Source organism: Malaclemys terrapin, chromosome 13, assembly GCF_027887155.1.
Source record: "Malaclemys terrapin pileata isolate rMalTer1 chromosome 13, rMalTer1.hap1, whole genome shotgun sequence".
Classification (NCBI taxonomy): Eukaryota; Metazoa; Chordata; order Testudines; family Emydidae; genus Malaclemys; species Malaclemys terrapin.
Window position 1 is genome coordinate 13,480,705 of NC_071517.1, and position 27,923 is coordinate 13,508,627.

Sequence of the window (27,923 nt, forward strand, 5' to 3'; positions counted from 1 at the left end):
CTAAATATATTATCCCCCTTGCCTCATATACTTTGGCTCCCCTTTCTATAATGGACTTCCCCAGTGCAAGCTCTGTTTAAATAACGGAGGGGAAAATACAACAAAACCATGTCTCACTGAAACCCACGACAAAACCCTCCCACATCGAGAGATGGTTTAAAAATACCCGTCTCTCTCGCTCCAGCTGAATAAGACCCGTCAGATGAGCCCTTAATTTATACCCGTATTAGAAAGGGAAGGAGGAAGTCTCCCCACGACTCTTAAGAGCTGTTTTTCGATATGTTAATCCACCCCACCCGCCCCCAGAAATCCTCATTGCCCTTGGAACGGAGGCTGCGCCTTTAAAGTGATTTTAGGGTTTGCAATGATGCAAGGCGCTCCCTCTGCTGGAGCTACGCCGTACGGGTAACAGAACAGACACAGAAATGGTCACTGGTTAATGTTGGAGCACAAGTGCCGTACAAACGTTAAGTAACGCGATCAGACCACGTGTACAGGTCATTGTTTCTGCAAATGGTCTTACATGCAGGATAAGACTGTCTACTATGTATATTATTATCAACCTCAAGCATTTAAAAATTGTGAGTCAAGCCCCACAAATCGTGAGGGTTGTTTTCTGTGTTTGTTTTTTAAATAGTGTGGCTTCTGCTTCAGGATTCGTATTCTCCAGCTTTTCTCCACCAACCCCGGGCTAGAAAACTTAGCTCTCTTTTTTTAAAAGTGAGAGGTTCACGAAATTGCATGACTTAAAAAAAGCCACCAGCTGCTACAAGTTGCCACCACTGTAAACTCAGCCCCTTCATTGTACATAAGAACCAGATTCTTTCCAAATGTCTGCAAGAGAGTTTGAGTTTCCCTCTTGCCCCTAGCAAGGGACCCCTCTCGCTTAGTCGGTGATGCTGGGAAAATGTCATAAGGATGGTGCCTGAGCTGTATCTACTCTATACCAGCACATTTCACAAAAACTAAATACCCTTATTATTTTCCTTGAGCTCACAGCAGCGTCTTGATGGTTGTAAGATGCTCCTGGGGAAGAGGAAAGAAAGGGAAGTAACAATGTTCTATTCCCCGTTCTCAGTATTATTTCATATTTCTATTGCAGTAGCACATAGAGACCCCAGCATGGAAAGAGGCTCTATTGTACTAGGTCCTTTACAAACACGTACAAAACCCAGATCCCCACACTGAAGCTCTTCCAGCCTAAAGCCAACAAGCAAAACACAAAGCGTGGGAGAAAGAAAGATACAATCAAAGTGATGCATTTGCAGTACAAAAACAAATTAAATGCCCATGTCCCCATCTGCCCCTATCACTAGCTGGCTGGTTTCTTAAAGATATCATGACAGCGCTGAGTGTGGAGGGCTTTAGAGAGGTAGGACCTGGCAGATCAGTTCAGGAAGAGCCTTCCACACAAGTGGCAGCATGGAAGAAGACTTTGAGTCCAGCACACAGGGAACAGGAGTAGGCCTCAGGAGACCTGGGATCTATTCCTGGCTTGCCACTGACCTGCTGTGTGACCTTGGGCAAGTCACTTCACCTCCCTGTGCTTCTGCTTCTCCTCTCACCCTGTGTCTGCCTAGTTAGACTGTAAGATCTTCAGGGCAGGGTCTGCTTATACAAACCCACACTAAAGCACTTGGCACACTGGGGCTCTGATCTCAGTTAAGGCCACTTGGTGCTGCTGTAACACAAATAATAAAAATGAAGTCACAGCACTGGCAGAGAAAATCCACCCCAGCCGGCTTTTAAATCCACCCAAGAAACTTCCTTCACATCTTAGCCAGAGTGAACGTGGGCAGCACATTTAAAGGACCACACTCTTGAACTAGTTCCCATTCAAAACCAGGAAGGAACACAAGGATATGCTGGGGCAAAGTAGGTTTGGCTGTAGCTACGCACCGAAGATCAAACAAATACGTGGGAAAAACACAGAAGCAGCTTTTGTTTAATGCATCTGGTGTTATTTACCCATTAAATGGGAATGGTCTCTGTGGTGCTGTTATACAGTCTGGTTCCTGAATGCTTTGAAACCATGGAGCATTTCCTCTATCAGCTCTCCTCAGACTCATTAAAAGACGGTTCTGGCACAGTTCAGGCAGGCAGGCAGCCAGCTCTATGCACCCTCGGGTGTAGCAACGCACAGGGTGGCTAAAAGGGGCTATGAATGTATTAATAGGAGTTAGCACTTCCCTTGGACAAGTTCCACCTGCTGACAAACATTCAGGAATCAAGCCTCACTCCACACTTGCAAGTGAAATATTGTCAGGAGCATTCTTGCCACTCTACGTTAGGGGAAACTGAGTCACAAACGTGTGAAATGACCTGTACAATGTCCCAAGGAGTCCGTGTATGGCGCAGAATAGAACCCAACGCTACCAAGATCCTGCCAAAGATCCTCAACTTTATGAATCTGTAGCTCCTGTCACCACCGCATCTTATTATTAGGGAGCAAATGGCGGTGGGGAAACACTGCATGGCATAAAATCTCCACTTCTGCCCCCAGAGGCATTCTGGGCCAGCAATTCTTATCCCACCGCTTCCAAAGCTCCCCACCCCACATGCAGCTTGCCTCTTGGGTTCAAGTCGGGCCTCAAGCAAGAGCCGGACGCAGAAGCAGCAGTTGCCCAGGGAACAAAACCATAATAAAAAAAAACCCCAAAAAAACAGAGAGGCAAACAGCACCAGGTGGGTAGCAGGGAGAGCTACAGAACGAGGCTTCCTGAAATGGGTGACTGATGGATGCTGAAACTCCCTAAATAACACTCAGTGAGTTTCCAGTCTTTGAGGAAGGCGTTAACAGAAGCTGCTGTGCAAAGCTGTTCCAGACTTTCATTTTCTTCTGTGGCCCCCTACAGCCCCCGTCAAGCAGATGTTTAAAGAAAGGGACTGAAACAGAGGAAGTGAGCGTCAGTCCCTCAAGGGCTTCCCCAGGACAGGCAGGATGGATGGGGCCAGCTGATCTGGCTCTGGACTGCATCTCCATAGGAACCCCGGCGGCATTTCCAGGCTGCGCGGGAAGAACTGACGCACAGTGCCATAGAGATACAGCTATATTTGTGGTGGTGTTGCATATTTAAGACAACTTTACATAATGCTTCTGACACAAAGCTTTCGGCGTTACCTCTTTGGAACAGGGGCCAAGCCCTGCATAGTTTCTCCCACTTATTTCCAACCACCAGGTTTACTTGTGAACACAGAACACGTTCCAGGCCAAGTCCCTTCCCAGCCCTAGTGCTACTGCCTCACGTGCCCAGCTAAAAGTGAGGGGACGGAGGCGGTGGGGCATAGGCACACGTGTCATCTGTCCTCACTGGGATCATCTGCCAGAGAGGTATGGAGGTCTCTAACCGCTGTGGGTCTGGCGAGGCCCATTGGGCTAGAGAAGGAACTTATCTTACAACATTTCCCTTCAGCACCTTCCCCCTACTTAAACCAGAGACGGGGAGATGATCAAGTTAAAACCAGAGATGAACCCAGATCAGCCCCTCTGATCCAGAACCGCCTGTGAGCTCTTGCCCTAGAATGGGTCACATTGACACTCCCCAGCAGAACATTCCTGAATGCTGGGTAAGTTCGTATCTGGGTCAGAACTTCGAAAAACGGGCTCATTCCCACTGAACAGCGTCCAGCTCCTTTGCAGGAGTCCTGACTCAAGAGTCAGTCTGTGCATTCCCTCTGCAGTATAATATGGCACACAGAGGCTCACCCCTAGGGCAGAGAATTCATCTTACCCCAGCTCCCGTCACCACCATTCAACGGGGCGAATTCAAGCGGGGGCTCAGCGTTTGGGACCCACCCGCTGAAATCAGCCCAGGGTTAGGAACCGAACAAAAGGGGGTCTTGAAAGTGGTGTGAACGTTGTGGGGGGGGGAGGATCCTACGAGCCCCACCCCCTAGGCCTTGGAGGATGTTGTCACGTAGGTAGCTTATGAGGCCCCCATCCCCATAGTGTCTGGGCAGCTTCTGAAGACTGGGCTCTAGACTCCATGGAAGAGGGGGAAGTAGCGCTCTGCTTTAGTCAGGCTCGAACGGGAGGGAGGGGGTTGGGCAAAGCTGGCCTAAGCCTTGGCTCTTCGCGGTGGAAGCCACGGCAGGTATGGGGAGAGGCTGTGAGGTTTCTGCCAACCCAGGGGAGGGAAATTCACACTGAGCCCAGTGAGTGGGCTAACTGGATACAGCACTGAACACCCGTCTGGGGCAGGGCAGACACTTTATAGGGGTGGGAGGGTTAATTCATCCACCCAAGCAGCCCCTGCTGGGCCTCCCTCTAAGACAGTGGAGTCAATGGGGACCTCTCAGACTTCAGTCACTAGAGGAGTGACCTGGGTGAGCCCGGGGGCTTCGCTTCCCCCTTCCCAAGCTCCAGCCATCCCACGAGAAACACCAGCAGGTGTGAACATTTGGCACAGTTGGCAGCCCCGCTCCAGGAAACCTTGGCACTCGGCTGCTACAGAGAACCCGCCTGACGAAGCGCCCCCTGGCGAGCAGGAGGGGAATCAACCTCACCCAGGGACAGCAAGGTTTGATTCCCAGCAGCCACCACAAGGAAATGAAATACTCAACCCCCCCCCCCCCACCACCACCACCACTACCCCCGAGCCACCAAGAGAACAAAGTACATTACAGCGAAGGGGAGAGGAGTCACAGATTCCCTGGCCAACGAGGGCCTGTGTCTCTATTGCACTTTGCTTCATATATATTTATCTATATATTTATAAAAATACAAACTAAGAGGATAGGGTGGAGGGGGATGAGATGCAGGCATCAAGCCAGCAGCAGCTTCTCCAAGGACACGGGCAGGACAGCCCCTGCCCCTGGTGCTCCCCATAGACCCTTGTCCCCAGAGTCCTCTGCCAGCAATCGCTCAGGAACGTGGAAGATCAGCAGCGTGAGTCCTGATCCCACAGAGAGTCAGCCACGGACGGGGAGGGGCAGGGCAGGGGGTATGCCGGGGTAACCCAGAACTGGCAGATCAGCCGGGTTCCCCCCCCCAACACCTGAGTCACACCTGCACGGATTCAATAAATACGCCGCTCCTCCATCTGCCAGCGCCCTCCTTGTGCCCTGGTGACGGGCGCTTCCGCATGCTCTCTCCAGCCACTCAGTGCCCATTCCTGGGAGAGGTGGGTGGGACTCCTGTTCCAGCACCTCCCCCCAAAATGAAACAGGAAAGTTTTTCCGCCGCCTGAAGGTTCCTCTCTCTCTTCCCCGAGTGAATAAGGTGCCATTTCACGGGATGACAGACAAGAGAATCCCCCCTGGGGGCACGTGCGCTTCCCCCCCTCACGTTCGCCGTGGGGGACGCTCCCTTGTTCCGTTTTCTCTGCCCCAGGTTGCCCCTGCTACCTCAGTCGCCCGTCAGGTTTGATGGCCCCCAGTTCTGCTTTGGGGTCTGGGGAAAGCGAACTCCAGGAGGTTTTGCTGCACGTGTCCAGGGAGGAGCAGCTGGAGGGGCTGCTCACGCAGAGATCCGCCACCGACCAGAAGCTGCCGATGCTGCTGTCCGTCCAGTCCTCCAGGGCCTTGCCCATCAGCTGCGCGTTCCGCAGGGCCTCCTTCTCCACCTCATCCGAGCGCGGCAGGTTCAAAATCCCACCCAGTCCCTGGAAGCTTTGTTCCATATACTCATTGCGGGGGGGACCCCCATGTAACCAGCTGCTGTCATCTGGGCAAAACACAGAGGGAGAGGTGATTGAGAGACAGGCGGACACAGTCCCCAAACCTCCCACCATGCCCCTTGAATACGGTGGAGAGGCGCTCACCAGACGATCCCTTAACATGCCACACCCAACTGGAGGAGAGACCACCCCCGCTGGACACACAAGGAGAGATCATGGGGGGTGGGGGAAGAATAGGGAGATAGGATAGGCCAGGATGCTCAGAACAAGATGGAGCATGGCATGCTGGGACCTGTAGTCTCCATGGGCTGATGCCCCACATTAACAGTGACAGGAAGCCACAGGTCACATGGCAGAGTTCTCTGGCCCTCATTTGCAGCTGGACATTTCCTCAACAACTGGCTGGGCCGTGGTTGTGTGGAGAGCTGGTCAGGACGGGGGAAGCAGGGGGAGGTTTGCCCCCCACGTAAACCAAAAGTTTCCCAGGTAAGAACATTTCACAAAAACGACATTTTCGGTTGGGATGGACAATTTCCAGGGCAGCCCTAGCTGCACATCTAAAGCTAGCTCATGCCAACGTGGATTCTCAGGGCCAAACCTGGCCTAAATGGATGCAGCTCTACTGACGTCAGGGAGGTCTCTCCCATTTGCAGCAGCCGAGAGTATGGCTCGAGATTTCCCCAGTGACAGGTGGCGAAGGCTCTGTCAGAAGGTCATGGGCTCAGATCATGTCTATACAGCGAGTTACTGCGCGGCAAGCCAGGGTGTGACTCTACACCATGCCAGTTTGCCGCGCAGTAACATCCCAGGTGGGCAGTGCAGTGACAGGTCCGGAGTACCCTGTAGCACCCTGACCCGCCCTCCGGGGCTTTCACTGCACTGTAGCAGCGTCCACATGGGACGTTCGTGTGTGGCGAGCTGGCGTGCTGAAGATTCACACCGTGGCTTGCCGTGCAGTGACTCGCCGTGTAGACCAAGCCCTAAGATCAGCCCACCAATGGCTGCTTGGTGGCCTGTGTGGAACAGGTTTGGTGGTTTTCAGTGGTCAAGGAAAAGCCACTTGGTACAACTGATCCTATTTTGTTGCTAGTCTCAGCAGAGTCCAAGGGTCCCACAGGCCACGGAGACTGAGTCTCCCTCCCTGCTGAAGGCGGAGCAGCCTGAGGAAATCTGGGCTAGGTTGGACTGACTAGGCGTAGGTGGAGTCCAGCAGGAGGCAGCCACTCCCCTTACCTTTCCCAACAGGTTGGTTGTGGTTGAAGGTCTGTGGCACCACCAGGAACTGGTTCTCTCCGAGGGGCTCCCAGAACTGGAGGAGGCGGACGGTCCAGACCCCGGGGCGCAGGGGCCGGTTGAGAGGGGGCTTGTACTGCGTGAACTCCGCTTCCGCGTCCACGGTGATGTCGTAGGACGTGGCGATGACGTAGGTGGGGTCGATCCAAACCACGGTGGCGGTGAGGTTAGGCCCCCGGGACCATCTCTGCATGGCCACTGGCTCGTCGAAAGGCCCAATCAGGCCCCCGAAATTCCGGAAGATCCTCTCCTTGGGATCCCACTCCGTGCCCACCTGCAAGGGGAGAAATTGAGAGTGAAGTCAGGATGGGGCGGCACCAGGCCACAGTCAGCCAATGCGTGAGGAGGCACCAGCCACCTCTGTTCTTACATCACACTCCAGAGGACATGTTCCATCGGCCTAGCAGGAGAAGGCAACACAGTCTCTCCCCCGCCAGCCTGGGCTGGGCCAGATGCTGGAAGGAGCTCGAATATTCAGAGAAAGAAGCCAAACTCCTAGCAGTTGCAGCTTATTAAATAGGGTGTTTTGCCTCAGCCACCCCACCCCAGGGCATTTCCCTTGCTGGAGAGCATGACCATGGGACAGCACTGCCAATGGGTTTCAGGTGCCACGTCCCATTCTCCTGCGCCCTCCCTTCTGCTCTGGTAGAGCCCCCAACAGGAAACCCACACCTACCCCTGCACCGTGCTGTCCCATCCACGCTCCCTGCCTGCCTTAGAGAAGCTGTGGCCATAGACAGAGAGGGGAGCGCATAACTGTCCTACCTCCAGGTTCTGTAGTCGGTTAGTTTGTCCTCCGTGACCTGCCAGCTTCAGGGCCCCTCGCGGCATCATCCACATCTCCAGAGACTCCACCTGCCCCGTCCCAGAGTTCTGCACCTCCTGCATCACCAAGTAACCCTGGAAACGGTCGTCGTAGAAATACAGATGCACACTGGATGGGAAGCCATGGGGCTCAAATCTACAGAGAAGAGACCATTGGCATGCTCACAGTCCCACAGTGCTGAGGCGGCCCTACTGCTCAGAACCCAGACCCGGGATCTCAGGGTCTCCTACCTGCAGAATTTCTCTGCCTTCTGCATCTGGGATGAGGTCACTTTCTGCAGCCCTAGCCTGGAGAAGGATGTGTACACAGTCAGGATGAGATCACTGAGCCCGCTCAGCCCATCCACACGGTCATAGACGTTCTCCCAATAGGCCTTGAGGGCTGGCGTGTTGGGCGGGTAGTTACCGTAGAGGTGAGAATCCAAGATCTCCAGAACTTCCTGGTTCACCGTCGACTCAAACTTCCTGGCAAAGAACGTGGGTCTGGAGAGTTGCTGAAAAGAGACAGGCGTTCCCGACACCATTGGCAATGACTAGAGCGGCAGAGAAATTGACTAGAGCAGCAAACGCAGCCAGTCTATTTCTACTGCGCAAGCCAAGAGAAAGGCAAAGGGCCAACGGCCTCAATCATGAATTAGATTGATTACAGTGGGAAGAATTGTCATCAGTGAAAATGCTGCTCATAAGGCAGATCAGTTTGTTTTCCAGAAATATTGCAACTTGAGGGTATCTCCCGGAGAAGCCTGTCACTGACAGGCCTCATTTCCATCACTTAGGAGTCCACAGGTGAACTCCCCTCGGAGCCCTAATGGGGCTCTGCCTGGGGGCACAATTCTGCGTGCATGGCTCAGATGGCCGGATCAGGACCTTCAATAGCACAGAGCCAATTAGCAGAGATTAACTGCATTTGGGACGACTGTGTGCATGGCCTCAGAAGATCTCTGACTTGCCTTGGTCAGCCTCACGTTTGCAAAGGAGACAGATCAGCACCACACTGAATACAATTTCTCCTAAGAGCAATTAAGGTTTTAAAAGAGGTTTTTTTTTGCTCAACCAAAGCCTGGGGGGGAAGGAAAGATGAGCTGCTGTCTGAGCATGAGATCTGTTGGAGAGCAGAGGGGAGGAAAGGGAAGGAGATCTGGGACTGGGAAGGGAACTGCTTGTAGGACTAAAGAAAGAGGGTGTGTTGGGGAGAGAAAGGAGAGAAGCAGACGGGAGGGACAGTGTCATTTTCACCTGTAGCCGCAGGAAGTCCTGGGGTTTGAAGTCATTTGGGGAGCACCCACACCAGTCGACTATGTGTTTATATTGGCACTTACAGCCCAGCTTGCGGTTCCAGTTTGTCACCCGGAGGTTGTTGTCGACGAGAGTCTCGCAGGCGTGGCTGTTCTCCAGGATGGTGTGGAAAAAGGACTGTGCACAGACAGAGAAAAGGGCAAAAACCACCAGAGATGCAGCAAGCCCGGATGATGGAGATCACTGCTAGTTTCCCCCCGACATGCACCTCCAGCCCACCCCATTGTGCCTCCTCCCAGCAGGAGGAGACTTCAGGCATCCGCTGTTTACACAGAGCTTTGCGGGTTTAAAAGCCCCTAATATTTCCTGTCTGCAAACCCCTGGGATTCCTAGCTGGCTCCCTCCCATAACGGATCCGGGGGGCGGGCGGTTCCACACTCACTCTACATACATTCCCAGCACGCTCCCCGGAACCAGACCATCACGCCCCTCCAGCGGCTCGTATCCGGGGGTCTCGTATCACGCAAGGTGGCTAGAGTTTAAAAAAGGGACTGGAAAAAACAAAGGCACTTTCTTATTCAGCACATCTGCTTGCTGTGGGTCCGACTCTCCCCTGCCCCACATGCCGTGCAGCCACGGGTAGCCGTGCAAAGGGGAGGGAAGTGCTACCAAGGCAGAAGGGCAGCACTTCACATGCTCTTTGCACAGGTCTTGACGGCTGCACAGGTGCGGGACCTGGGGAATCGGACCCAGTATGGTGCTTCACTGACGCACACAAGCCTTGGCTCCCACTCGCCCTGCGGAGCCAGCGACGCTCCAGAAGAACCAGCGGAGCTGAATTCCTGAAACCTCAAGAATTTAGTCCTGGAGCTTGTGGAACAGGGAAAGGCAGAGCTGGGGCCCAGGCTCTGCGCGTGGTGCAGGCAGGCAGGAAAACCAAAACACAAAGCAGCTGCGGCTCTGGGGGTAGCTTGTTGCTTCTGAGATGACGTTAGGAGAGAGAAACGTGAAACCTCCCAAAGGCAGCTACACGGTCTCTGGTCTGGCCGGGGCGGCTCCACATTCAAGCTTCTGTGCGAAAAGGCACTGAGCTCCTCAGCGCCAGGAGAGCCGCTGAGCAGGGGCTGGAGGCACCTAACACAGGTAACCGAGATGGGTCGGCTGTGGAGTCTGCCCTGCCTGCCGCCAGTAAGAGCCAGAGGGCTGGGGACCTATGTCACGTCTGCCAGGGCCCAGCGCACCGGGGGGGGCAGCTTAGCGACGGGGGAATGCAGGAGATTTCCAGCTGTACTTGGCTGGGTCTCTTCAACTTCCACCCCCCGTGCTCACCACACCCCCTGCTCCACGCCCCTCTTACAGACACAAACAGACAGAGTTTTGTCCACACTCGAATGATCTTCCAATGGCAGGATGTTAATGGGAAGCAATTAAAGGGCTTTATCCTGCTGCCATCAAAGCCGCTGGGAGCTTCGACGTCAATGAGAACAGGATCAGGCCCCAAGGCAGGATAAGGTCCCCAAGAGGAGGAACATGATTCAAAACGGGAGAGACTCCTGTGAAGCCAGCTCTGAGCCCCCCGCCCCAGGGAACCTCCCCGCCCACCCACCTCGGCTGGCAGAAGCGTGTAGGTGTAGAACTGCTGCAGCTGGGACACCAGCTGGTCCTCCGTGTAGACCACGTACTCCACAAAGCTCCGCGTCAGCGCGAACCAGTCTGAGCCGCCGTCCACCACGATGCCCTCCGGGATCTGCCGCTCGCCCAGCCGCCACATGTGGGAGTCGCACTCGTGGAAGAGGCGGTCCAGGCCCTGCTTCTTAATGAACCTGCGTAGGGACGGGGCGGGGTCAACAGCGTGTGGTCTCTAGAGGAACACACATTCCCGACTGCGGAGAGGTCACCTCGCTAACAGGAGCGGGGGCACTTCCCAGTGTGCGGTGACAAGGTCAAGGGCAGATCCTCGGCTGGCCTGACTCAGGGGAGCTCCATTACAGCCAACGCGGATTGACACGGTGGCTGACCCGGCACATTGTTTGTGTCGCTGTTACAGGGACGTATGGAGGCAGGACTTGTTCTTTCGGCTGCTTGGTATAATTGCCCTAGTGCCCGCTTCTTCTCAGAGTTCACCCCCCTGCTGATCTCTATCCCGACCCCGGTGCCAAGCGCCACTCTGCCCCCACACCCGGGTTACCTGGCGTTATCTCGGCCGTGAGACTTCAGGAAGTTCTTATCTCGGTATTTGGTCAGGAACATCACCAGTTCCTCATTGGTTCTGTAGGGAGCAGGGATACGAACAAGAGTGCGTTAGCAGCGCTGGAGCGGGAGCCGTAGCTGCCAGGGCTAAAGGCTTACACGGTGAGGCTGTAATTTGCATAGCCACAAAGCTGGCTGACGGGCACAGATGCAAAACCTTATCGCAGGGCTGGTGAGGTGCAAATCTGCCTGCTCCACTGCCTGGCGCCTAATGAGAGCGAGCAGGGGTGGGGTGGGGGTGTTTCACTCACAGGGCGAGGGACAGAGCAGGATAAACTGATTCACACTCCAGACTCCCAGCAAAGGTATCGCCCTCCCAGCCGGACCCTCTGCTCTCCTGCAGAGATGGGACCAGGCCTGGGGCTGGAGCAAAGCTGAACTGCCCCATTCCCCCGTCGCACGCTGCCCCCCTCCGACACCCCACACGGCTTCTCATTCATCAGCTGGCGGGGTCCGTGCAGACAGGGCTCCCCAATCCCCTTCTCGGGCACGTGGGTTCCATTTCCACCCCTCGTTGCCCCTTAGCTCTCTCCTCCTTTCCCCCTTCACCCCCATGCAGTGGGGATCTCCAGTGTCTTCCGGGGGGGGGGGGGGGGAAAGACCAGAGAGGGTGCTGAGATCCCAGCTCCTGCTCCATGGTGCTACGTCCGCAAGCGGCTCCTTCCCTCCTGGCTCTCTCCCCCCGAGCCCAGGAACCCTCCCTTCCCCCTGATGACCTGGTCGGGTAGTCAGTGGCGCTCAGGTTGATGAAATAGTCCCAGGGCCAGTCCGTGATCTCCAGCAGGTCCTTCATGCTGCGCAGGTACATCTTCAGCAAGCTGGCGCCGCCCCAGATGGTGACCATGCGCCAGGGCGTGACCCGGATGTTGGGGTAGTGCTGGGCCAGCTCCAGGGCCTCGCGGTGCAGGTAGTTGGAGCGCTGCAAGGGCAGAGGTTGCAGCTCAGGAACTGGGCTTTCTAGAGCACTGGCACCCAGCAACGGGAAACCAGTAACGCTGGGACACTGCACTGTACCGCTTAGCGATGCGGGGCCTGATTCGCGGAGGTGCTGAGCGCCTAAAGCTCCCGCTGACTTCCCCCAGAGCTGCTCAGAGCGTCTGAGAATCCGAGCGCCTCACCAAAACGGGTATTGCCATTGTACAGATGGGGAAACCGAGGCACACCGAGGCTAAGTGACTTGCCCGAGGTCTCACAGCAAACCAGCAGCAGAGGCAGGAATAGAACTCAGGAATCCTGACTCCTGCTCTAACCATTAGACCAATTTTGTCTGCTTGGTACTTCAGTCTCTTCTGGCTGGTACCATGGGCCCCCCAGCCTGCCTTCATGACGAGTCTCTGTGCTGGACCCTGCTGGGCCACTGAGCCCTGCCTCCTACTCCCCTGGGCACGGTCTAATCGGCAGCTCCAAACCTCAGCCCCACAATCAGAAGCAGGACCAGGGCTTGGAGAAGTCTCGTGGTGGAGCTTGGACTTAGGGCACAGACAACTGACTGGGAGGCTAGGACAGGTCTGACAGCCCGCTGGGGTCGCCCAGAAAGGATGGGAACAATGGGCAAGTCAGCCCCTCCATGCTCTCTGGGCGGGGGGGCAGCAATAACCCCCCCTGCAGCCCCAGGAGTTCTTGCCTCCCATCTCAGTGCTAAGAGCTGAGCCGCTCGGCTCATTTGTGGTTTATGAGGGATGGGAGGGTGGGGGAGGTGTTTCACCTCTGGCCCAGTGTTTTGCATGTTGATTGGACTTTGCCAGGGCTGGGGAGAGGAACCAGAGGGAGAAAATGCTCATTTCCTTTCCCGGATGGGGTGGGGGAGAGTCCCTCAGTCAGCTCCTTCTCCATGGAGCTCCATGAGCAGCGTGGGACTGGGGGATGGGGCAGTTCAGCTTTGCTCCAGCCCCAGGCCTGGTCCCATCTCTGCAGGAGAGCAGAGAGATATGGGGAGGGGAGCCTGTCGCAGGCTCACTGGGGAGGGCGGGGTGGAATGTTCCCTGTAGGAGCAGAAACCTCCAAGCTGATAGGGGAGTTTGGTGAGGACAGGTAGCCAGATCTGTGGGAGGGGAGCAGAGCATGGAGGGTCAGCTGTGAGAGAGGCAGGGAACAGATCACTGCCTTCCCAAGGCAGGTAGGAGGGACAGGGAAATGGATCCCAGCACCCCAGGGCAGATGGGGGGAAAACACAGGGGGATGGGGGAGAAATGGATCCAGCCCCCTGGCACAGATGGGGGGGGGGAAACACAGGGGGAGGAATGGATCCAGCCCCCAGTGCAAATGGGGGGAGAGGAATAGATTCCAGTGTCCGGGGCAGACGGGATAGGACAGATCAAGGAACATTTCCCATGAATTCATTTCCCAGGGGAGCTATCGTAGTCCCATGGGGTGTTAGGAGCGGAGGCGGGGCCTGCGTGGCACTCTCTCTGTTCAGACCTGCTCTGTGCTAGGAGTCTGAGAGCCCCCGTCCCAGGTGACACACTTCATTCCGATCTTCATTCGCGTCACGGGTTGTTCTTACGCTGCTGTTTTGCTGAGCTGGTTCCTCCAGCCAGCCAGGGGCCTGCCATGGATCTGCCCACGAGAGTCTGCTTTACAAGTGATCAGGAGCAAGAGAACGTGGCCAGGCCTCCCTCTCCTGTAAGGTCCAGGGCACCGTGCCCTGCAGACAAGGCTCTCGGGCCCCTTCCTTCCTCCCGTCCCCACTCAGCACAAATGCCTTCTGTGCCCACCCCAGGGCCCCGTCCTCCCCACCTCCTCCTGCCCCAATGTTCCCCTACAGCTATGGTTCTTTGCCCGGCCACCCATGTGCTACCCTCACTCACCCCTGCCGTGGTGCCCGCTCACCCACGGATGCCTCCGCAGCACGAGTGCTCCTGGGGGCGCCTTGTGTGACCCCTGCTAATTCAATGGGGCTCTTTGTCTATTGGCTAGACTATATACAGAGGCTTAGCCAAGTCTGTTCTGCCCCCTAGCTAGTGGGCCTGATCCTTAACTCCAGCAGTAGAGGCGGATGCTTTCAGAGCCCAAGGTTCAGTCCCTGCAGACAATCCAAGCAGGGGTGTCGTTACAATTGCCTCCTACCAACCTCTGGCACATCCTCCACCACCTGCACAGCTACTACACCCGAGCGCCTCCACCCCACACTGCAGTGTGACCTTCTGCGAACCACCTCTCCTCCCCCCCCCCCCACCTCCTACCTTGTCGACGTGGATGTAGAAGAAGTGCTGCTGGTGGTACACAGCCTTGATGAGCCGTTTCAGCTGGCGGATGGCCCTCCCATGAACAACCAGCATGTACGCAATCCGCACCGGCTTGCTCACGGAGGCCTGGTGCGTCTTGCTCTCGTCCCACTGGATCACGGGGCTGACTTTCCCTGGGGGGACAGAGAGCAGATGCTCACTGAGCCAACAGCTGGGCTCAGCTCACCCGCTCGCTCGGGGAGGGAAGCAGCCATCGCTCAAGACCCCTCTGCCAGCTGTTCTCTTACAGCAGAATACACAGTCCCCGTACTGCCCAGCCCCGCTGTTAGCGTCTTCCCAACCTAGGGCTGCACGTTCACCTTGCCACGGGCCCCAGGGACACACCTGATCTGCCAGGAGAGCAGACTGCAATCACCCCCATCTCCACTGGGCTGCAAGCACTCTCAGTGCTAACATCCAATGTGGCCAGGATGCTGAGTAAGTACAACACAGCCTGCTGGGATGTGTAATCTCCACGGGACAATCTTCTCCATTAACAGGGGGGTGGAGGGGTACAAGGCAGAAACACGGTGGGCTGCATTTGTGATTTTCCTTTGTAGGGAGTGAACCCACCCAGACAAAGTAGCCTCGTTTAGGAGGGAGATTCTTAGGCGACTAGGCTGGCGTGGCTTTGATTGGATTACCTGTGCAGGTATTAGTCCCAGTCAGGGGGTGCGGAGACAGGGTAATGGGGCAGGACATTTGCCCCACCCCAGATTAGGGTTGGACGACAGGCTGCAGCCCACTAACAGGGCATCTTTCCGATGCCAAGGGATTACCTTTGCCATTGAGCATCAGCAGAGCCCCCAATCTTGAAGAGACTCACCTGACAGCTGGCAGTGCCGGGGCACAGAGCGGGGCATCAGATTCCCTGCCTGGTGCAGACACACCACGTTGGCGATCTCCTGCTGGCACTGCTTGGTGCTGGCTCTCGCGAGCGCCGAGAGGGCGTCTTTGCCCGTGATCTCACACTTGGGGGTGAAGCTGTTCTCGGTGGGCTGGGGAGCCCCCTCCACGCTGCCTGTGTCGCCGTGCTGGAAGACGGCCAGCTGGGCATCCCCACGCAGCTCTGTCCGGTTCCTCCTGCTCGAGTCGTCCCGGGCTGCGGGGAGCCTTCGCCCAGGTTTGTGTTTTGCGGTAACAGCTCTCACTACCTTGGCCACCAGCACTCCAGGGCTTTCCGGGCGGCCCTTCCACCGCCCATGCTTCCGGCTCGCGCTCCCCCGGCGACCAGCTGAGCTGTCCGAATCTTTGGAGCCTTCACTGTTTTCGGGCAGCCTGGCCTTTTTTTGCCGTCCCTATTCCAAGTTTGATCGGACACAAAACAGAGGGAAAATGTTAACTTGGGTATCACCACATCTCTTGCAACAGCTTCCTTATTGTTAGCAGCAGCTCATCCAGCTACAGAACCTTCCACCCCAGCATATGCTGCAGATACATGCTTATCTCACCCCCCTGCAAGGGGGGACTAACACACAGGGAAACTGAGGCACTGCTACACTGACTTCTGCCATCAGCCCCACACAGCTGAGGGAAGTTTGTGTTGTTGGGGGGGGGAAGGGGGGGGGAGAGAGAGAGAGAGACAATCTTGACCTTGAGATAAAGGTCTAGTACAGCCAAGTCCAAAAAGGATAAGCGACTGGCCTGAGGTCACAAAGCAAGTCAGTGCAGAGCAGGGAACAGAACTCCAGGGCCCCAACACCCAATCTCCTGCTCTCGTTGTTATAATTATGAGGGAACACGAGGGTATGTCTACACTGAGTCTACTCAGATTCACATTTGAACCTGAATCCCCCTACTGTCCACATACAAATCAGTTTGACTCAGATCAGCAAGTCCTCAGGATCTGGTCCTAGGACTCACCCAGGGGAGTGGCACTGAGACCTGGGTCCAAGCCCTGTCATTTTGCAGCATGGACGCAGCTCCAACTGCACGCCCGAGTCAGAACGTCTGTGTAGTGCTGCGTGGACGCTTTAGCAAGGCTGTAAGGCCCGGGGTCCCACAACTGGAAGCCCAGGTGTACAACACCGTGTGGATGCTCAAGCGTGGGGTTGGAAGCACCAGCGTAACAGGGGCGGGTCCCATAGAGCTGGTTTACAGTGCTGTGTAGACATACCCCCTAGAGGACCCCATCGTGCAAGGTGCTGCACACACTCTCAGGGCAGGCCCACACCACAAATGTGCATTGGCACCGCTGCAGCACTTCTGGTGGAGACGCTCTAAGCTGACGAGAGATTGCTCTCCTGTCAGCTTAGTAACTCCACCACAGCTGTGTCGTCGGGAGAAGCTCTCCTGCTGACATGGGCGGTTAAGGTCGGTATAACTACGTCGCTCAGGGGTGTGGATTTTTCACACCCCCGAGCAATGCAGTTATACCGAAGTAAGTGTGTCGTGTAGACCTGGCCCCAGCAAGAGATGGTCCCGGCCCTCAAGAGCTTACAATCCAGCTAGCCAAAGAAAGTATTATCCTCCCCACTGCACAGGCAGGGAATGGAGGCTCGGCCAAATCACACAGGGAGCGTGTGGCAGAATCGGGAACACAACCCAGATCTCAGGTCCCAGTCGAGTGCAAAACCACAAGCCCACCCTTCCCCTCTGAGCACTACCACCACCACAGCTTTGCATATAAATAGCAATTGCATTTTCCGTGTGCTGTACAGACATTAACCATCCCCCACAATCCCGTCAGAAGGCAGACGGGACTAGGGAAGGCAGGCATTCAGGAACTGCTGTGGTGGACACACTATAAATACATTGTGGTCTCAGAGCTGGCGTGCAGAGCTCAGAGCCAGCAGGCATGGATTTTGTTCCTCACTAACACTGCCATGACTTCCAGGGGAGCCTCAGACAAGTCAACACTTACTGTGCCTCAGTTTCCTCATCTCTTACATGAAATTAGATGAAGGTTTCTAACCATCAGAAGAGAAGTTCTGGAACAGCCTGCCCAGCGGAGTAGAAGGGCAAAAAGCCGACCTTGTTTCAAGACTGAGATGGATACGTTTATGGAGGGGATGATATCACAAGACTGTTTACAATGGCACATGGCCCATCTGTGACTGCTAGCTCCAGCAGCCGGAGATGGGACACTGGATGGGGAGGGCTCTGAGCTACTATAGAGAATTCTTTCCCAGGTGTCCGAATGGTGGCTTTCGCCTACATGCTCAGAGTTTAACTGATCGCCATGGAAATCTTCCCCCAGGGCGGAAATCTCTCAGGGTCTCTGCCATTCTCTGCAGCATGGGGCATGGTCACTTGCTGGTTTGAACTGGAGTAAATGGTGGATTCTCTGTAACTTGAAGTCTTTAAATTATGATTTGGGGACTTTAGTAACTTCGCAAGAGGTTAGGGGTCTATTACAGAAGTGGGTGGGTGAGGTTCTGTGGCTTGTGATGTGCAGGTCACACTAGATGATCATGATGGTCCCTTCTGACCTTAAAGTCCGAGTCTCCATGTGGATAATACTAATGTGCAGCGTGGCCTTGGAGATGTCCAGGTACAAAGCCCTGTCAAAGGGTTATTTTACCAGTGGGCTAGAGGGCCAATTACTTGATCTCTGTGTCTAAGGTCACACAGCGTGTCCATGCTGGATTAGAACCCATGTGCTTTAACCTCAGTTCCTCGGTTGTAAGCTGGGATCTCCAGCTGCTTTGAAAATCCCCAGAGCAAACTCTCCCAAGGAGCCAAGCGGATGAGTGAAGGGCGATGTTAATTACGCAGAGTTATTTCTGCCACGCTGGCTGATTAGCAGACACGATTTAGCCTCGGGGAGAGGAGGGTCTCGCTCCTGGAGGCAGTGAAGTTTGATGGGAAGACCAGGGGATGAGGCGTCAGGGCTGGGAAGCCAGAACCACTGCAGCCTCTCTGCTTTACAGGATTAGCCACTGCCAGAGACAGGCCACCAGAGTAGACAGCCCACTGGGCTGATCTTCAGGGCCATTCCCAGGTAAATGCTAAAGCAGCAGGATCCTGCAGGAGCCGTCAGGTCTCAAGAGGCCGTACAGCATTTGAAGGCTGGGGGCCAGGCGTGGGGCAAGGTAAAGGGATGTCGGTGCAGGATGCGGACGGGGAAACGCGTCTGTTAGCAACACTTCCTGTGCCAGGGACATGATGCACTGCCGGTGTCACGGCGGGAGAGAGAGCAAGTGAAGCAGTGACCTCCTAAGGCTCCACCATCGAGCTCTGCTGTGACAGGGGAGTCACAACTGGACACACTTTCCTGGGCTCCCGTAGGCCAGTGAGCTTTGCTGAAGCCTTTTGGCTGGAACACGCTGAATCTGCAGTGCCTGGACAATGCTTCAGCTCCACCCACAACAGCAGCTGCCTCAGCATTTGACAAGTATTGATTACAACTCGGAGTAAGGTCATGCGCTCAGGCCTGGCCGATAAGGGCATGGACAGGCAGCCTGAAGTGCTGCAGCTACCCCAGTTCCGCCGGTCCCGGTGTGACCCCACAAGGCCCTGCTTTGTATTTGAAAATTACCCCAATGCTGCATCTCCCACCCACAGAACTAGGTGCTACAGGACAGGTGCTTCAGGAAACCCAGAATGCAGTGGGGCAGCTACAGTCATAGGGCGTGTTGCACACGGATATGCAGGAAGAGCATTGCCAAGCCAATGCATTGGTTCATCACCAGGGTTAGAGATCGAACAAATTACTTCATGCAAGCAGTGTCCTTCAACAGCTTCCTTACTCTGCATAGTCCGCTAGGAAGGGCCAGCCCAAGGCAGATCAGGGGGCACAAAGATGGGGACTTGGAAACCCAAGCAGCTTCCAAGACCTGGCTGTGCAAACGTCAGTTCCTATGTCAGCAGAAGTAAAGCCCCACGGTCTCACTTGTATCAACAAACCACTTTGTTTCACTAACCAGCTCTGTGAGCGAGACTGCTCCCCAGCCAGGCAGGGATCACACGGCTAGTGAAAGATCAGAGGCGCTGACCAACTGGTCAGTTCTAACATGCATCTGTCAGCAGTGCTCTTTCAGCAAGATGAGCGCGACAAGGTTTAAAACTTCCCCATCTCCCACTCCAAGCATGCATGGTGGAGAGCCCAGAACGGGCAGAGATAACAGTTCATTAGTCACCACGCAGGACCATCTGTTCGGAGAGTTAAAAACCTGTTTTCTCTGCACAAGAGTCACAGGAGCGGAGAGTCCGGGAGGTGACTGACAAGTGAAGAGCAAATGTGGTCCCCATTCTAGAGCTGGCGCTCAGGCAGGATTGCTTCGCAGAGGCCAGAGAAAGCGTTGGCACCCAGCAAGCAGGGAAGGAGACGCACCTGGAACCGGCTGGGATGAGGGTAAGGCAGAGGAATGTGTGCAAGGCAGGTTTCAGAACTTCTTGCCCAGACTGGCTCGAATTTTCCTTTTCCCCTTCAAGGCATCAGGAGCAAAGTCATTCTGTTTACTCTGAGATCTGAACTCCCAGCAGCATCTGTGGAAACATCTCTGTTCCCAGGCACACTCCCTTCACTCTCCCACACCCGGGCCCTGAGTATCACCTTCCGACTGATTATGTCCTTCAGGACGGAGCTGTTTTTCATACCATGCACACCGGAGCTCCAGTGACACAGCCGGGAGGGGAGATGTTGCTGAGGCCTTGGCTACACTGGTGCTGTACAGCGCTGCAACTTGCTGCGCTCAGGGGTGTGAAAACACCCCCCCCCCGAGCGCAGCGAGTACAGCGCTGTAACACGCCAGTGTAGTCAGCGCTGCACGCTCGCTCGCAGCACTGCAAGATATTCCCCTCAGAGAGGTGGAGCTCTCGCAGTGCTGACCGCGTGACTACACTCGTGCTTCACGGCAGCGCTGTGAATTCTTAAGTGTAGCCAAGGCCTGAGCCTATTTCTTCCTCTCCTCCACCTGTGCTGTCAGCACAGAGCTCATGAAATGCCACCACGTAGTTACAGTCGGATTCATCCCTCCCAGGCCCACGGCTGACAGTGTGTGTCCCGCTCTCCTTCCCAATAGCAGGAATAAGAAGAAATGCCCCTCTCCTTCCTTGAGGGGCCAGTTAATGAACCCAACAGTCCCTAAATACCACACCATACTGAAACGATCCTTCCACGCCAGCCAGGAAGTGAAAAGGAGATTACTCCAGTCATGTCACTCAACTGTATTTAAAACTTCTGCAGAACTTTTGCACAGTTCCCAGAATGAGCTCCTTGTCTATGGACCCCCTCCCCCCATCTCCACCAGGCACACAATTCCTGTACCCTGCCAGGAGGTCATTTCCCTATGATCTCCCCCATCTTCTGGATCTAGACTGTCTTCTCATCAACACACCCGCGAGCGCTTGGTGCTGTAGTACATCATGACACGCCAGACCAGCATGACGAAAGGCTGACAAAGGGACAGTCTCTCAGGCATGGTTCTAGCACATCCCTTGCCAAGGTATCTACATAACACCTACAAAATCCAGAGCGGCATGGAAACTGCCCACAAGGGACTCCCCTCCCCTCCTCCAGAGCGACAAAAAGATACTGCAGTGGCGAAATGACTAAGGAAATAAATATCTTGTTTCAACTAGGTACTTCAAAGGATTGATTTTTCCTTGTCCCATTCTCTTCTGATCATCCTCTGTTCCTGGGGGAACAGGAAAAGGGATAATCACTCTGTTCCCCTGTGTCTGTCTAGCCTATTTGCATTATAAGATCTTTGGGGCTGGGATTGTCTCTTACTGTGTGTGTACGTACAGCACCTGGCACAACGGGGCCCTGATCTCAGTTGAGGCCTCTAGACACTACTGGAATATAACAAGATCATTACAGCTCTTCAGAAGTCCTTATATCAGTAGCACAACTGACTTCTGCCCTCCTGCTTCTGAACCTGCCTGCTTTGAAATACGTTCCCCCCCCCCGGAGCCAAGCTAATATTGGATGAGGATTGGAGATCCATCACAGAAGACATTTACTAGCTGGGCACACCTGCTCTGATAACGCCCCAGATTCCAGAACCTGCACAAGACCCACGTTCCTCATCTATTCCACAGCTTGGGGGTTCTGGAAGCTGAACAATTTGCATATGGTCAGAGCAGGGGAGCAATTCAATTCTGCTCCGCATTTCTTCAGGTCATTCACAAATATGTCATGAGAACGGATGACAGCTGCTGACGCAGAAATATTCCTAGAAAAGGTTTTTTGCATTCTGAGACTGAGAGGAAAATGGTCAGCTTGGAAAACCATTTGTAAACACATCTCCTCCCCTGGATTACGAACATCACTATGGTTTAAAGCAACGTCTGCTTTCAAATTTAATTTACTTTTCACCACTGATGCCAACTGTTTGTTTTTATTTTATTTGGTGCGTTCCCTTCAGTTTGGGCAACGAAAACAGGACGGGTCCATTTTGCTTTCTAAGCCTCCTGTGATGTTGTTGCATTTGGGTTGCAGCCACTACGGGGAAAGAATTAAACACAAAGGCAGGAGGGAGAGTTTTTTTTCACTACAGAACTAAAATCCTACACTGACATTTTTCAAAGCTATCAAGGGCATCTGAAAATCCAATTCCCATTAATGTATGCAGCTCTGAACCCCTAAATCTTATGCCTAAAACGGGCTCAGCTGTGTCTCTTTAAAAGCAAGTTCTTTGGAGAAGATCGGTGCGATTGTTGTAGGTGCACTGACAGAGAAGGACATTTTAGAGGGAGTTTTTTCCTGATCTCACCGTGCTGGGTGTGAGACAAACACCTTGTTTAGTCAGAGCCTAGATCCGTTTGGATTGAGGATTATCAAGCCAAGAGGGAAGATTAAATAAATGAATCAGACATAATGGACCTTTCCCAAATCACATTTCCTCCTCCGCATTTACAAGGATAGTCTGTGGCTTACCCAAGCCTTCCACACATTCAAGCCTGAACTCTCCTAAAGGGGCCACGCTGCCGTCGACCTGTATGCACACAGTCCCATTAACTGTACGGGAAATGTGTATGTGCGTCCAAGGGCAGACTGTGACTTTAAGAGTGATACTTCAGCTGCCTCTGCACTGCAATTTGGAGGAATCCCAAGTAAATATAATAATCCAGAGAACTGCGTGATGCCCATAGAAGGATACATACTTGAGTGGGTTAGATACTCAGTGGAGCTTTCCAGGGAATGGGAACAGAGTACAGGGCTTTTCATCTCTAAACCTCTTGTTTGTAAGTAGCCCAGGCTGTTCAGTGGCCCATGTGAAAGGAGTTGGTCTTGGCCTAGTTCCTAGCAGACAGATACCCACATCACGACAGTCATCTCTGCAATCCCTTGTGGCTAGGCCCTGCATAGAAGCCAAGGACTGCATGTGCTATCTTTTCAATGTACAGTTGTTCCTACCCCGGGTTGAGAAATGCAGGCAAGGGGGCCTGGAGGAGGCTGTCACTGCTGCTTTCAGTGCTGTACAGTACCTGCTCTGTGCATAGAGCCCCTCAGTGCCCACAGCTGTCAACCCAGCACCTTCCATGAGCGCTGCAATTTCAGGGTGGGCAACAATGACAAAACCTTACTCTGGGTCTGATTGGAAAAGGTGAGCGAGACAGTAAATGCAGCTGTCATCTAGCCAGAGTGGGAATAAAGCCCTGGGAAGGGGGCTGCTGGCTCCCTGGGTGACGTGGGGCCTTCATACTAGGGGGCTGTGCTTTATCAGTTGCTTTGGACGTAGACAGGAACTGAACACGGAGTGATTATGCTGTAGCTCTTGGCTGACAGTGCATCCCTGGGATCAGCAACAAGAGCGGCCGCCCTCTTGTTCTCCCCAGCAGAAGCTAGCGGACAGCCACGGCCTTGGCTCATTTGGGCAAGTGACTTTGAGGTTAGGGCTATTTCTCTCCCTGGGCAAACGCTTTATGGGAATGCCTTGGCCGGGCTGCTCACCTTCCCTTTTCCCTACACAGCCACCCACACCTGCACCCGTCAGCGAGCCGTAAAGACGGCCGTACTGGAAAGCCAGCGATCTTGTTTGCGTATTGAGTCTCTGGCTGAGGCCTCCCCCATGTTCTGTATTTAGAGTCTCCTTGTTATCTGTGTGACACCTTCTCTGAAAAACAGAACAAAAAGCGCTGGGAAGAAAGGAGAGAGGAAACAGACATCAAGGGAAGCTTCCTGCCAGAACCACCACAGCTATAAGCAACTGCTTTGAGAGCAGCTAGATGGCACAGTGGGTAAACTCGGACTCATTTTGGGAGACATTGGTTCACATTCGGGCTTAGGCTGCAAACAGTCCGAGACTTGCGGCTGCAATAAACAGCAGCAGAACAGTCCTTGCCGCCTTCTGCAGAAGTCCCAGCTGAATGCAATGACCCCTGAGGGAAAGGACAAGGCTGACTTGAGTGACTAAAAGCTCCAGATGCTCCATGGCATTTTAAGGACTAGTGTCTGCCTTCGAGTCTCCAAAGCAAACTACAACTGGCAGATGTGGGTAGGGCCAGCAAAACTGGGACAGAACATGCATTAGTGACTGGGAGAATGAACAGGTTCTAATTGATTAAACAACTAGAAGGACCCATACTCTTCAAGCCCTTCAGGTCTGCAAAATTGGCTGGTAATCTGAGGAGCACGGGATCTCCTGGAAGATTTCTGTTGCTTCCAGCTTTGCCAGAAATACCCTGGTATCCTGGCTCCTCCAGCGCCAGCCACGGTCAGGAAGTGCAGAGGTGTGTGAAAACAAAAAGCTATTTTGTAAGAAAAGTGAACTGAACTTCCCTGGAACCTGCTTCAGGTTTTGAGCAAAGGTTCAGGATGGCTTCTGCTTCCTCTGAACTAGATCACCTGTCCCCTAATGTCCATAACACCAGACCAATGAGCCAACCACACCTCACATTTCCAGACAAGATGACCTGGAGCATCAGCAAAACCTGCCAATTTCCCAGTCTGAATTTTGGAAAGAATGTCCAGGAATCCGGCTTCTGGAAGGAATGGAGACTAAACAGTTCTTTCTGGAGGAAGGCACAGGATAGACAGACACTTGCTGTATTAACACTAGGGAGTTCTCAGAGTGCTTTACAAACATCAGCTAGTTGAGGAGAGAGAAAGGGGCAGAGCCAAATCTGCAGCTCAGGAATTCCTGGCTCCCAATTCTGTGCCAATCTCTCCACCGCCCCGCCTCGCAAGGCTCCCAGTGTCTTAGTATCATGGGAGATTCTTCTTTCACTAACATTTATTCCATAGCTTCAATTAAATCTTTCTGGGCCATAAGGCTCCAGAAGCCACTTGGTTTTCTGGCACATGGAGACAATAATGCATGGTAGGTGCAGCACATGAAGGGGTCTCACTTCCTGTCCACTCACCCATCAAATCAACCGGCATCACTCACAACAGGGCACACATGGCTGGAAGTTAGACTGCTGGGAGTGTGACAATTGTAAGCCCTGCCTACCGTCCAAAAACACTTTGCTCCATGCATCTCCCATGTACCATTCCAGATCCGGCAACTATTTCTGCATCTCTGCCCAGTGCCCAAGGACAGCTGACCACGTCTTTGCTAGTCCCATGAAAAACTGTGGAATCCCGGAATACGTCCCCTCCACAAAGCACCAGAAAAGGCACAAAATCCATTCCCTAAAGAAAAGGTGGAATCCTAGTGCCCCCCCAGATAACTCAACTTTTTAATTTCTGCTAACCCCGGAATGCTGTTTGCTGTAATACAACAGCAGTATACATCCATGTTCCCCAGCTCACACCCTTCATCCTTGGGGCAACTATACAGTTCTTCAGCCTGTTCTCCCTCAAATCTCCCCCATCCCAGATTTTACCACTAAATCACAGCAGATGGGTCCTCCCCACAGTGAATTTAGTATTTGTAAAAGGTGTTGGATGGACAGACAACTTCTAATCAGCTGTAAAATAGGAACACAACAGACAGCAAGTACAAGTACAAGCACTTTCTCACGTTGACCCAGATATGCTTCAGCCTTAGATCTAAAGGGGGAAGAGGCTGGTGACCCATACAGTTCTAGGCCTCTCAAATGAGACGGACCTTGAGGGGCTCAGTTGTCAGGCAGACACTTGTCTGTGAGAAACTACACTGTCTGTGAGACCATCAACTCAATCACAGGTGTCTGACAGAAATGGGATTTAGTCACAACTGGCCTGATCTGCGTTTGACCAGATATAACAGGCAGAGATACACTCCATACGCTTGTAATAAATAGACCCATCTGAATGAGTGACCCAGAGGTCAAAACCTTCATGTGAAGGATGAGACAATCTGGTCCAGAGAACTGGCTTCTATTCCCCGCCAGCTCAGCACGTGACCTTGGGCAAACCACTTCACCTGTCCTTGCCTCAGTGTCCCCATATGTAAAAAGGGGAGGAGGAAGCTTACTTGGCTTCATAAAGCACTTTGAACGTCTCAGATGAAAGGCAACATATAACTGCAAGGTATTATGATGCCATCATGATGCATACTAATATTCCTCCCCAGATGAGCCTCTCAGAACAAGATTCATGGTGAACGTCCCCATTGCTTGGAAAATGTAAGATTCCAACTAATGGTATATTAACAACCCTGGTCTTACATCAGAACTCTGAGTTCTGACAGTCGCACTACATCTGATCCTCTATATCATAATATATGGTAATATTTCTCTGGATCAGACCTGAGTCTTAACTTACTGTAATGTCCCCCAGATCCTATTGCACCCTAACACCCCCCCACACACACACGCCCGACTCCCAGTACTACCCACCCCAAGCCAGGTCCCCACCCACGTATCCTAATTCACTAGACAACCCCTCCCCCCATATCACACCATCAGATCCTAATACACAACAGCAGCACCCCATCTACCCCCCCCCCAGACCTAATGCACTAAAGCAAGTTTCCATATTAGTCACCCCAGATCCTAATGCATGGTCACCCCCCCCTCATCAGAGCTCCCAGACCCAGATGCACTGGGCTACAAAGTATTAGGATACGGGGGGTACTAGCCATTTCCAGCTCAGACACCCCCATATTCTAATGCACTGGAACGGCTAACCCACCTAGACCATCGGCACTGTAACACCCAACCTCCCGCAGCCTGATACAATCACCTCATGCCAGACAGCCCTAGATCCTAATGAACTGCAGCCCCCCACTCACCCACCCAGACCCTAGCGGACTCTCTTCCCCCAGCAGATAACGTAGGTCCCAATGCACCATCTCCCCCACATCAGCCACCCCTGTGCCCAATGCACGGTCACCCCCCACCCCCTGGCCCTGATGCACAGCAACACCCGCCCCCCAGCCCCGAATACACCCCCCACCCCATATCTGCCCCGATCCCCGCTCCTCCAGGCTTCGCCCCCTTCCCCTGCCCGAGCCGAGCCCCCCCGTTACCTCGCCGTGGTCGTCCTCCTCCAGGCTGCTGAAGCTCCACACCACCAGGCCCTGGATGAGCAGGATGGCCAGCGCGGTGGCGATCGCCAGCTTGTAGCGGCGGGCCAGCTTCTGCACCCGGGCGCTCGCCACCATCTTCCCTCCGAGCGGCGGGGGACGGGAGCGAGCCAGCCCGCGAGCCAGCCCGCCCTGCAGACGGCGGGCGCGAGCACGCAGCGCGGCGGCGGGCGCGAGCACGCTGGGGGACTTGGGGAAAGGGATGCGGGGGGGGATGCGTGGGATTCCGCCCCCAAGTCCCAAGGCCTCAAAGGGGCTGGCGAGTCCTGCCCGCGGTCAGGCACTGCCGGGGGGGAGGAGCAGCAGCGGAGTCACTCGCTGGCCTAGGAGACAGGGCGAGTCAGGGGCTAGCCCCGCGGGACTCTCCCGGCCCGCCCCGGGAGGGCCCCCGCAGCCTAGCTGGAGCCCTGGAGTAACACTCCCCCGGGGGGGCGGCAGCCACGTGGCGGTGCCATGGTTCAGTCACAGGGGGAAACAACCCCCAGAGCCCTGCAGCCCGGCCGTCACCCCGCCTGCCCCTTGCTGGGCTTCGGCGCTGCCGTGTGTCTTAGCCCCAGCGGGGCTGGGGGTGGTTTCCATCATATCCAGGGTCTGCAGTTTGGGTCGATGGGTCTCAGCACCCGCCCTATATACACTGTTCCTGCGCCCCTGCTTAGCCCTCCTTTGAGACACCTTTATTGCTTATTGGCTAGAGGTGCATTTCATTGCACCCGCAAAATAGGATCGCAAAAAGAACAGGAGTACTTGGCCCAAGTACTCCTGTTCTTTTTGCGGATACAGAATAACACGGCTTCTACTCTGAAAATAGGATCGGTGTGTGATGCTTTCTGTGTTTGCTCTTCCACCCTGGCCTGCTTTTAGTAGCGTCTGCGGGCTATGGCTTGTGTGGAAAGGTCACCGACCTGCATCCCCTCTACCTCCCTCCACTGGTTCGAGTGGCATCTACAGAATAGGGTTTACAGCCAAAGGTCTGTAGGATGTAAATTCAGCTCCCTTATGCCCCCTCTATGTGGCTTGTATTAGCGGTGTACACATGTGATTACAGACTGCTGCATGTGATTGTAGGGACTAACTCACCAGCATGGCACATGCTACACACGGTAACAAACTCTGGCTGCTGTTTCCACAGTCCC

General features: G+C 54.2%; 1 protein-coding gene across 1 annotated transcript; it reads right to left on the bottom strand.

Annotated features, from left to right (window-relative positions):
- Positions 1 to 3,032: 3,032 nt before the first annotated feature.
- XYLT2 (xylosyltransferase 2) lies at positions 3,033 to 26,921 on the bottom strand. The gene is made up of 11 exons (XM_054047589.1): positions 26,734 to 26,921; positions 15,273 to 15,744; positions 14,405 to 14,580; positions 11,939 to 12,141; positions 11,161 to 11,241; positions 10,579 to 10,795; positions 8,973 to 9,149; positions 7,968 to 8,230; positions 7,677 to 7,872; positions 6,852 to 7,185; positions 3,033 to 5,665 (listed from the first exon to the last, which is right to left on the bottom strand). The coding sequence occupies exons 1-11, from the start codon at positions 26,866 to 26,868 to the stop codon at positions 5,343 to 5,345; spliced, it is 2,577 nt and encodes an 858-aa protein (XP_053903564.1). The 5' UTR covers positions 26,869 to 26,921; the 3' UTR covers positions 3,033 to 5,342.
- Positions 26,922 to 27,923: the final 1,002 nt, after the last annotated feature.